Raw genomic sequence first — 12,473 nt, 5'->3', positions numbered from 1 at the left:
TTTTAATATATAATATATGCCTTATAATATATACCATAGTTTTTGGGCTCATATGAGCTCAGGATGCAGACAAAAATATCTCAAAATTAAATAAGACTTCACCAGTCTATAATCACAACCTCAATTTATAATATCATATATTATGAATTTGGACCTAGCCTTAACGTTTATCTAGTACAGAATTTGAAGTAAACCACTTAAAAATCATGTTTTAGCCCATGTTTAGTTGAGTATTTTTAGAGGTTAGAAAGAGAATCAAGTAATTGAATCAATTACTTGTTGTTTGGTTTGGGTAATGAGATAATCATTACCCTTACTTGAGGGTAACCCAATCACCCAATTTATTACCCCTTAAAATAGAGGGGAATCAAAAGAAAGGGAATCCCTTATAGATTATTTCTTTCCATTGTTAAACCAAACACTCAATAAAAGTAATGGTTATTGAAATCAAATACATTTATTTGATTTCATTCCATTTCCATTCGTTTACTTGAATCAAACGAGCACTTATTGTCTAAAACACGGATAATTCTCCAATGAACCACCACAATTATTTGGGTTTATTTATGTCGCTCTTTAGTCTTTAGTATCTCTAGTGTTTCACTTAAATTTGCACTTTTATTTTTATAGATGTTAGTTAGAGTTTATTAAATCATAAAACTTTTATTTTTTATATAATAGATACAACTAAAAATGTAAATATGATAATGATCAAGGCGTAATTAAATTTGTCCCGATATATTCTTCTCTCTCGCTCACTTTAATTTATTGTTAACTTTTACATTTTACATTTGTTTTTTTGTTTTTAATTTATTATTAATAATATAATTATTTTTATAATAACTAATTATAAATACATTGTTATAAACAATAACTATATATATTTTCATATGTCATAAAAATAACTACACCTTATATACTTCAGATGTCACTAAATTTTATGGCATGCTTTATTTTTATGACGTGCATAATAGCTACCCACTCATAAATATTGTCACAATGTTATTTAATGACATTTATAAGTTTCACAATATTTCAATAATTATATTACTACTCGAATATTTTGTTGATCAATTGTATATAAAATGAGTAATGTTAAACAGCCAAATTGTTGCCACCCACAATTTACCTAAATAAAAAATAATTTAATTTATTTTATAAAATAAAATTAAGATTTGGTTATTTTTATCATATTCTCTACTTTGTAATTATTTTTTTGTAATTTTTTAGTAACTTTTTTTTATTAAAAAATAAATTAAAAAAAAAATGCAAAAAAAAATAAGTACAATGTAGAGAATATAGTAAAATAACTAAATCCTATTTTTATTTTAAAAAATAAATTAAATAAATCAAGATTTTTCTTATTATACTAGTGTGTGGGTGGCCACAACGTGGCTGCATAGATTTATACATATAAAATATTATTGTATATTGAAAATTAGTTGAGTGTCCTCTGTATATTTACTTTTCTTAAATAAGTGTTTAAAATATTAATTTTAAAGGTACAAAATTACAATGCTCAATTATGATAAATACGAATATAACTTAATTTTAATGATTATTATATATCTTACAAATGTAATATAATATAATACTCTCTTCATCTACGACGATGTCGTTTTCACTTTTGTCATTGTAGTCTGTCTACAGTATTATTTCAACTTTCATTTATAGCAATAGAGTCCACATAACACTTTATTTTTCTTTACATATTTATAGTGAGATCCAAACTCCACTCACACCAATACCAGTATTATCAACTACTATTCATCATTTTCTTAAAATTCGTGTTGTCCATAATGTGAAAACGATATTGCAAACGGAGGGAGTATAATATAATATAATGTTATTGTTCTTAAATTAAATAGTATATAATAGATATATATGTATTAGGTATACCACTAATTAATGATGAAATATGAATTAATTTTTAATGTATTATATTTATTATGAATAAAATATACAATATTACACTATTATCATTAGATTCATATGAAATAGGAATAATAGACATGCAGTGTAAATAGATAAAATATACAATATTACATTATTATCATTAGATCATATATATGAAATAGGAATAATAGACATACAGTGTTATCAATTAATTTACGATATGCGTATACGTATATTTGAATATTATATCACTAATATCATAGATATTATCCATATAATTAATTAACATACAATGGAAAATTTTGAAATAAAAATATAAAAAATATAAGAGAATCGGGAAGAAGAAAAAGGGAGCAAAGCAATTAATTAGGAAAGAATGTTGGCATTATCTGATCTTCTCATATGCACACAAAACACGTAAAGACCATATGGTACTAAACAAAAAAGGAAAAGAAAAAGGATGGCCTTATTTAACTAGTACAACATGAAACTGATTAAAAACTTAGATCTATGATCTTAATTAATAGGATCCACGAACAAAGCAATGATGTGTGGCTTCAAAACTTTCTCAGGTTGGGTATAGCCATCTTCGTTGCCTTTGTAAGTAACATCTATGATGCGTTCAAGATTCAAGATTCTCATCAATACATCTCTTGAATAAGGAGATGGCATCAGACACTCCTCATTTATATCCTTCCACGCATCTGTTGCTATCTCGAAGAATTTAGCCACCGCTTCTTCTATTGTTGCGTTATTATCCCTCATGTAAGATTCAATGCCAGTAGCACTCTGACCTCTCTCCTTTTCCACCTGAAAATTGTTGGTAAAATTATTTCAACAATTCTCTATTGAGAAATATATGATCTAATTAATTTGCTCAATATTATTCCATACCTCATAAGTAGCTATGTCATCAATGACTCGGCAAATGAGGAGCCCTGCTACGAGCATTTTGGGCTTCTTGGCTAGCCATTGAAAGTCTTCCTCGACGGCGGATTCGACTCCCAACAACGACGTGGTTGTGTGGTAACAGTAAGTGCAGGTGATGAGTGCATTCTTTAGGTACTCCTCAAATGGTGGTAAATATCCTTGTATAAACCACTTTGCCTCAACATGGTAGCTCCTCACCAGTTCTTTAAGCTATATTTGAAAAATAAATAATATTGTCAATTAATTTTTGAAAAATAAACAACAATTAATTCATGCATACATATATATGAAAGATGTTGAAGATCATGAAATTTTTGAAAAATCTTTTTAAGTAGTAAGTAACAGTTAATGCTTGAATTAGTCGTACAGATTCTATGGCATAGTGTGCTGCGTAGGATCTTCCTTCCTCAGCCAATTCTTCTTCAAATTGCTCATACAGTTCCAAAAGAGCTTTGTAGAATGGCTTGATATACTCGGGTAGCTTTTTCATCTCTTCCATATTCCACCTGAAGATAAATGAAATTCATCAAGTTGTGCTCGATCCAATGGTGAAGTGAATACTTAATTGTAGCAAATTAAAGAAAGTGCAAGTTTAGGTTTACCTCTCAATTGCCTCAGTAAAAATGTCAAGTTCTTCAATGACACCATAGGCATCATAAGTGTCATCAATGATAGAGGTCATAGTGATGGTTTTGGTGAGCATGATACGAGCACGAGAATATTGTGGTTCGTGGTATACTCCCATTGCCCAAAAGAAGCACTCCACCACTCTGTCTCTTGCATATGGAAGTTTCGACACCAAGTCCAATTCTTTCCACCACCTACATCATATATATATACAAGATCACATTAATTCTTTATACATGTAACTAAGGCGAAGCAGTACTCATGTGAACATGAACGTTTTGTATTAGTATGTTACCTTGAGACTTCATGGAGCTCCTCCTTGTGAAGCATTTGCAATAGGTTATAATCCAACTTGGCAAACCTCAACAGAAATTCATTCTTTTCTTGATATTCTTCATATATGGAGATAAAGTTATGGGCTTCGATTCTTGGGTTTCCATAGTGCATGGGTTGAATTAGGGCATGCACCACTTGTTTGCTAAGAGGAGATTCAAGGTGTGGCGCTATGGAGTTTAGAGTGGCAGTAGCAAATTCAAGCGCGTCGTCCAGTATGGTTTCTCCACGTGTTCTCAGATACGACGCTTCGTACAGACTTAGCAAACCCTTGCCATCATTCTTAAGGCCTTCCTTGAATTTTCCGTTCTCATCAATCCATCTACCAAAAATATCTGCTTCAACAATACTAAATCAATTAGTATTTTGATTAAATTCAATACTAAAAAATGATCATTAAAAAAAATATGCATATATTTATACATACCAGAAGATATACGGTGGCCATGTTGCCTGAATACTCGGAAATGAAGAGAAACAGTGTACAAATCATAGGACTCGTCACTGTAATCTGTATTCAGATTGAAAAAATGGTGCAATTTTTGGTCAATCTCCTTTTCAAAATGATAAGAAATGCCAAGGCGTTCGAGTGTGTCAATAAGGTTCATCGCTTCAACAAGATTGCTTCCAGCAGCAGTTATCATATTCATAACTTCCTTCTTCAACTCTTCAACTGCCTTGCAATGTTTCTCCGCAGCCTAATTAAATAGTAAACAACAAACTTGTTTTTTAATACTTAATTATCATAGTGAATACGAATGCCCCAAAACGAATATAGTAAAAAATTGTGTAAGTACCTTAGCACCAGAATCATTCTTGATGAACTGATCGCCCCACAAACTTGGGGAGAAATTGGCGATGGGCCTCTGAATTTCTACTTGTGTTGCAGCCATTTTTGAATGAGAATTTAGTGTGGTAAGAAGATATTGCAGAGAGGTGAAAGCAGAAGAAGATGAGTGTGTAGTGAGAAATGAAGTGGCTGAAGAGTTGTATTTATAATGGAATGATGGGCCAGACTTTTCAATTGTGCATGGCAGCCAACTTTGGCGCGCAAGGCTTTGTGTGGAATTTTATATTTTTTTTCTTTTTTTGGAATAGTATATAATATTTCGCCGTTCAAAAATATACTACCAAATTGGTAAAGGCAGATGATGTGATATGACATACTATTCTCTGTTTTAATCACCTGTGTGCTTTCTAGGAAAGAGACTAGGGAGTGACGTTGATGAATTCATCTATAGTCACGATTATTGTGAATTAATGATTCTTAATTTACCACTGATTATGATCTCTCTTATTCTTTAGTTATATTTAAAGTATTAATTTGGAGTGGACGAGGTGGGACCGCAACAACTCCATTTTTTATTTGTCTGCTGGTTGTGATTTATGCCTTGGTTGTAGACCGAATCTTTTTTTTTTTAACTTTTGTCTATAAATAACAAAGTCCAGATTTCAAACTCCACTACTCTCTTATTCTTAAATTAAAAAGAATAAAAATATACTCCCTTCATTTCACTAAAAATTATTTGTATTTTATTTTTATTTCAGTTTTTTTTCAAACACCGAATCATTTTTTTAAAAAAATTTATTTCAAAATTATATACTGTATATAAGAATATTATATGCATAATCTAGACAACAACGAAATCTTAATAGAAGTGAAATTAAATTATTAAATAATTATATACCCTAATTAGATAGAATAAATCTTAATTAATAATCCCACCATAAAACTAAATCATACAAACTTTAAATAAGAGAAAAAATCTATAAGAAATAAATAAAATTGAACGTGAGATAAAAATAGAACATAAAGTGTAGTACACTGAATCTCAGTCCCTATAATTTTATGTTTCCACAATAAGATTGACTTTGTTATTTTTTCTAATTCTTTTTCAATTCACGTTTTAGTAATTGTAGAACACGAATGGGGATTATATACCTCTCATAATATATTCTTTTCAAAAAAATACATATTTATATATATATATTGAAATGCAAAATTATTGCTTGGCGCGCGTGCTATATGATCATTATCCAAAGTTCCAAAACAATAGAATATCTATAATTGAATATTCAAATTCATGCATCTTTATAATTGGAATTTTAATGACAATAAATATTTAAAAAATATAGTGACGTTCGTCTGGACAAAAGGTCTCAGACTTTCGTTTCTATTCGATTCAGATCCCCCTTCCCTCTACTATTTTCTAAAACCAATCTCACTGTACAAAATTCGACATCAATTTTTTTTTTTTTTTTTGAGAGAACAGACGAGCATAAATTCGACATCAAAATTATAAGCTACCTTATCAGATTATTAAATTAAACTACGTTGTTTACATGATGAGGTGAAAAAAATATTTTTTTAAAATTTAATAAAATGACTCATTATTATGTCGCTGAATTTTGTATAACGAAACAATTTTTTAAAGAATATATGCCGGAAGTTAGAAGGTTTTTTTAACATCAAACATAAATTTAAGATATTTTTTAAAAGTGTTAAAAACTGTAGAATTTTTTAATAAAAAATAAAAGTTCAAGACATTTTTTGAAAAAATGTTAAAAGTTGTGAACGGAAAACATAATTAGCCCCGTGAACGGAAAACATAATTAGCCCTTTGATTCTATCATTTTTCATGTTCTAAGTTTAAATCCTAATAAATTTGCAAAACATGACATACTATTGATATACTCCATTCGTTTCATTAGGCTTGCACGATTATTAAAGAAGATTATATAATAAAAGTGTGTAAAAGATGTGGAACCATATTATTACAGTGTAAAATCATTACCAAATATAAAAATGAGATAAGATCAATGGAACAGTCCAAAAAGAAAAACAGGACAAGATCAATGGGACGAGGGAAGTAATTTACCTTTTCGTTTGGCATGGCCGAATGTCATAAATTTGATTCGTAAGATGAAAAATTGCGGAGTTTTCTTTTTTCCCTTTTTCTTTTGCATAACGAATTCCTCTTCGTATGACTAGGAAACTATCTTGAACTTAGAAGGAGACTGTAAATTTAAAGAGTGTTTATAACCTACCATTTCCTTATATAAAATTCATACATTTTAGGTAGTTCGTATTTTATATTTTAAAAAGTGTTTATATTTTAGCCCTCTCCTATATATGGGAATGCTAAAATAAAAATACATCTTAAAATATAACATAAGAATCATTTTCAGCTCTTATATAATCAAGATCTACGGTTGATTAATCAGCTTGTTAGATGAAATTCATGGTTCTGAATTCGAATCTCATAGTTAACAAAAAAATTATTTTTCGCAATTCAGACATTCACATAGAGAATTCATGCGTGTTATACATAAAATTCATACATTTTAGCACTGATTAATTGTAACAGCCCGGCTCCAAACTTGACGACTGTCCCCACAGACCAACATATGTCTTTTCTAGCGTGTTTTGTCATCACTCGCACGCTCCACGAAAATTTTTTCAGGGGGTCACCCATCCTGAAATTGCTCAAAGCCAAGCATTTCTTTCACATGGACACCAGAAAAGAAGATGCATCTTGTTGATATGAGTGGCCCAATTAAATCATTTAAACTCTATTTGAATATGTCATCCCATTCCAACATATTCTCGAAATCCTCTCGTTCAGGTGTGTTCCGGTTCATCTCTGCGCCCCTTCGCTTGGAAGTCTTAATCGAAGTCGCTCCTTATTCGTGCTTCTTTTGCACCGACGATCACTCCGCACTTTGTCCCCGAACGTCACATTAATACTCCTAGTATATTATTACGAACCTAGGACAAAGAAAAAGAAACACTTTAATTAACAAATAGTAACACATATAGTGGGAAAAAACACTAGCTCCCAACTGCACGTTTATTTATCCACCGATCAAAGTCTTCTTCTAAAGTTTAATGTTCAACTATCATATTAATTAATTTAAAGGTACAAGAAAGACAAAAAACCCAAATTCTAGACACATTGTCTTGACATATGAGACGCTGTCTTTGAACTGAATTTTTTTCTTTCTTTTTTTATCCAGTCTTTGAATAGAATTTGAATGGTATATAGTCAGTCAGTGACAGCCACTGGTGGAAATTTGAGTAAATTTAAATTGCCACGTTATGTATGGTGAAAAATCAATTTTAAAGTATTAGCTCTTCTATTAGGGCTTATAAACACACATGGTTTCCGTCGCTGCTCAAATTATAATTAAAAAAAAAAACATATGACATTACATAGGAACACCAATTAAAGTTTTTTTGAACGGATTAAAATAGCTAAACTTAATTACATAATTAAGAAAAAAATTAATAATTAATTAAAATTCAAGTAAGTGTGATATTCATTAATTAGTCATGGACCTCATGGTTTCATTCCCTACTTATATTCAGGTTCATGTTAAATCTATATGGTTAGGATGAGTTCACTTTGATGGATGGGAAGAGGAGGAATAACAAAAATTTATGCCTTTAAATGTCTCATTTCTTATCCCACATTTTACACAAAAGAGAAATTCAGCATTTTTTCTTCCTTATTTTCACTTCAAGGAAGGATAATATTATCCCTCCATTTTGGTGTGATAATATTATCCCTCCTTGAAATGAAAATAAAGAAGGAAAAATTGTGAACTTCTAAAATGTGGGATAAGAAATGAGACATTTAAAGGCATAATTTTTTATTTTCCCTCCATTTAGAGGGATAAAAAGCAAACACACCCTTAGTTTTAATTCATTCAATTCAAACAACTGATGACGTTTAGAACTTTTTTGACTTTCTAAAATGCCTTTCTTTGACTAATTTCTGCAGACTTTTAAAAGTTTTGAACGAATACACCACTACAAGAAACTGCGCCTTTAACGACCGAAATTAACGACCGAAATTTTCGGTCGTTAATTTTGCGGCCTTAACGACCGATTTACAACCGTTTAACGACCGATTTTATTTTTAAATTTTTTTATTTTTTAACGACCGAAAATTCGATCGTTAATTATTATTTTAATATTTTAATATTTAATTTTTCTTAACGACCGAATTTTCGGTCGTAAAAATTATTTTTTTTTATTTTAATTATTTTTTTAATTTTAACGACCGAAAATTCGGTCGTTAATATATATTTTTTTATTTTTTTTATTAAAAAATATTTTTTTAAAAAAAATAATTTTTTTTTCGAAAAAAAAATTAATTTTTTAACGACCGAATTATTCGGTCGTTAATATTATTTTTTTATTTTTTTTAATTTTTTTATTATTTTTTTATTTTTTAAATATTTTTAAAATAAAAAAAATATATTTTTTTAATTATTTTTTTTAAAGACCGAATTTTTCGGTCGTTAAAATTATTTTTATTTATTTTTTATTTTTTATTTATTTTTTTTATTTTAATTTATTTATTTATTTATTTTATTTATTAACGACCGAATAATCGGTCGTTAATATTATTTTTCAAATTTTAAAAATTTTTAAAGTTCATTTATATTTTTATTAATTTTTATTTTTCGATTATATATAAATATTTAATTATTTTTTATTAATTTTCTATTTAATTATTATTTTCAAATTATAGAGATTATTTTTAATTATTTAATTATTATTTTTCGATTATTATTTAATTATTATTTTCTATAGAAATAATTAATTATTTAATTATTATTTTTCGATTATTATTTTATTTTTATTTTTCTATTTCTATTTATTTATTTTTTATTAATTTTCTATTTAATATTATTTTTAATTATTTTACAAATTTAATTATTTTATTAATTTTCAAATAATAATAAATTATTAGATTTATTATAATAAATTATTAGACTTATTAGATTTTCTGAATTATTGTTGTATACGATTATTATTTTTCATACTCATATTTTCTTTTCTTTATTTAATTACGATAATATTAATTTTTTATTATTTTTAATTCGATCGTATATTTATCGTAAATGTTTAATGATATTTTATATTATCTCGACATATTATAAGGTTATGAATGATTAATGATATTTTATATTGAATTAGAGTTTAAATGAATTAATAGGTACTATATATATCAATAATACGAGTGTTCTGTACTGGTGACTACTCGAAAGGAACTCCAAGGTTAAGCGTGCTTGACTTAGAGCACAAGTAAGATGGGTGACCTACTGGGAAGTTCGTCAAATGGTATGCAATTAAGGTCAAAATACATTAGAAATACACTAAAAATACTTGTGGGATACAAAGAGATTAAAAAAATATATATATTTTTTTCGAAAAAAAAAAATTTATTTATTTTTAACGACCGAAAATTCGGTCGTTAAAAATAAAATTTCGGTCGTTAATTAAAAAAAATAAAAAAAAATAATTTTTTTTTATTTATATTATTTATTTTTTTTCTCTTTTTAACGACCGAAATGTCGGTCGTTAAAAATAAAAATTCGGTCGTTAAATTTAACGACCGAAAAAACGGTCGTTAAAACTCGGGCGACGATGCAAACAACGACCGAAAAAAACGGTCGTTAAATCGGTCGTTAATAATATTAACGACCGATTTTTGGGTTTTAACGACCGAAATTTCGGTCGTTAGAGCCGCATTTTCTTGTAGTGCACCCAGACTTTTAAAATCCATAGAAATCCATCAAATTCCACAACGAATACACCCCACTAAGAGAGTATATTAATGTGACTGTCGAGACAAATATTCTCTCAATTTATCTTTAAAAAGTTGATATTTCGTCGAAATTTTGCTTTGAAAATTCAAATTTCACTCAAACTTTCTCAGTTGCCTGAGTGGCTTTCGTTTGATATAGATCAAATTTAAATTTATTTATTTTTATATTAAATAAATGTCCTTTGTCTTAATGGGAGGCAAAGATGAGAATTTTCAGACGGTCAATAATATATTAATGGCGAGCCTATATAAGAAAAAGTATGTACACCAAAAATCTAGCAAAGAAAAAATATTTCGAATATTATGGGCATAAAGATGATACAGTATATGAGTTTCGTCAGGAAAATCAGGACACTATGCTTACAATTTTAAATGTATTTATAATTACATAAACAAGATTAAAGGTATAACGTGTTTAATAATTCCTATATTCTATTTGTACAATGCGTTTCATATATTTTGTGCACAATATGATGTATAGTGATATATATAATATATATGCTGAATAGACTTTGAGATAGACTTCCTGATAAACACAAGTACCCCGCCAATTGCACTCATCAATGAAATCCGTAGGGATTGTGACACTTTACATTTTTCGAAAAAACGAACAAGTACTCGTGAACAGACACATCTAATAAATATTATAAAAATCTTGCTCATTTCAGGATTTAAATTTAGATCAAAATTTTTGTTCATACGATACATTAATTTGTTCATAGAAATTATTGACCAGGTTACTGTTTTCTCACGCATTTACAATTATCTAAATATTTAGCTTTCTCTATGGAATTTTTTTTTCTCTCTCTATATATAATATTGTTTAGAAATCGTAAATTTATATTTAAATTCTTTTATTTTTACCTTAATTATTGCTCTATTGCAGATATCATTTTCACCAACATTTGATAAAACATTTTAGTAAAAGAATGTTTTAATACAATTTTAATTAAGATATTAATTAGACTAAGTTTTGGGCCATCCCAAAAATGAATAAAGGACAAATTTTGTGGGAGATAATTTTATTTAGCCAAATATATTATTAACACATTATTCAAGCCCAATTAATTTAATTAATTTTATCTCAAAATAATTTCCAACGCCAGAAAACACAATTGATAATCGAAGATGACACGCGCTACTAATAAAAATAAAATAATGTTGTTTGCATTTGAGATGAATACACATGCAAGTTGAGTCTAACAAAATGGCTTTGTGATCATACAATTCAAGAACACAATCTTATCAAGATACTAATCAGTACTTTAAGAATAATAATAGAACTAATTTGAATACTACAATTAAGAATCGTGTCCAACTAAAAGGTATGAACTTTGAAGCATGACCAAGAAAAGTTACAGCTTCTGCAGTCTTTTAATTAAGATAAAGATAAATAATCTCTTCCTTCAAATAAAGACAATTAGAATTTTATTTTGAATTAATTAAATTAATTAAATAATAATTAGTAGTATTAATTAATTATAATTAAATTTGACTTAATTGCGCACTTGTGCACACTGAGATCAGCTCTTTAATTAATAGAACAACCCTTTTAATTTTGTACATAACTGAGAGTTATCTTTCTTAAAAAGGGTAATTGTCGCATAAATACACTAACTTTGGATGTAATACAGTTTTACACATTAATTTTGGAAGGGGTCAAAAAATGCATGGACTTTAATGATGTAATAATTTTACCACAAATTTTAATTTTGTCCAAATTAAAGTAGACGTGGCAAATCGAAATGTCAATGTGTATTCATCAAACATTTTAAAAAATGACTTCATCTATTATGATGTCGTTTTTTTAAAATATTCTAACTTGATAATTTGGAGAGAAAAATTAATTAGTGGTAAATTCGCTACAACATTAGAAAATAATGGAACAAAATGCGGCTTGTAGTGTTAATAATAAGACAAAGCTATTTCTCTCAAAAAAAAAAAAAATAAGACAAAGCTATTAAAAGCTAGTTACACTATGCGCGTAGGTAGGTCGAATCAACTCAAATTCGACCTAAATCCAATTCAAATCTCGACTATGGCCTTGAATAAGTGGAAGAGAGGTTT

The 12,473-nt window shown here is 28.1% G+C and overlaps 1 protein-coding gene across 1 annotated transcript; it reads right to left on the bottom strand.

The window, feature by feature from the left end:
- Positions 1-2,258: 2,258 nt before the first annotated feature.
- Positions 2,259-4,759, bottom strand: LOC130991818 ((-)-5-epieremophilene synthase STPS3-like). Its single transcript, XM_057916223.1, has 7 exons — positions 4,584-4,759; positions 4,214-4,484; positions 3,749-4,121; positions 3,429-3,647; positions 3,194-3,332; positions 2,791-3,036; positions 2,259-2,706 (listed from the first exon to the last, which is right to left on the bottom strand). The coding sequence occupies exons 1-7, from the start codon at positions 4,677-4,679 to the stop codon at positions 2,413-2,415; spliced, it is 1,638 nt and encodes a 545-aa protein (XP_057772206.1). The 5' UTR covers positions 4,680-4,759; the 3' UTR covers positions 2,259-2,412.
- Between the last annotated feature and the right edge of the window lie 7,714 nt (positions 4,760-12,473).

Source organism: Salvia miltiorrhiza, chromosome 7, assembly GCF_028751815.1.
Source record: "Salvia miltiorrhiza cultivar Shanhuang (shh) chromosome 7, IMPLAD_Smil_shh, whole genome shotgun sequence".
Lineage (NCBI taxonomy): Eukaryota > Viridiplantae > Streptophyta > Magnoliopsida > Lamiales > Lamiaceae > Salvia > Salvia miltiorrhiza.
The sequence above is the reverse complement of the archived record's forward strand: the minus strand, read 5'-3'. Positions and strand labels throughout refer to the sequence as shown.

Bases quoted from the DNA above. Each gene is read 5' to 3' on its own strand.
- LOC130991818 (XM_057916223.1), bottom strand. From the start codon at position 4,679: ATGGCTGCAACACAAGTAGAAATTCAGAGGCCCATCGCCAATTTCTCC. The intron at 4,485-4,583 runs GTACTTACACAA...CTATTTAATTAG, and splicing joins AGAATGATTCTGGTGCTAAG to GCTGCGGAGAAACATTGCAA. The intron at 3,037-3,193 runs GTACGACTAATT...TTTCAAATATAG, and splicing joins CACACTATGCCATAGAATCT to CTTAAAGAACTGGTGAGGAG.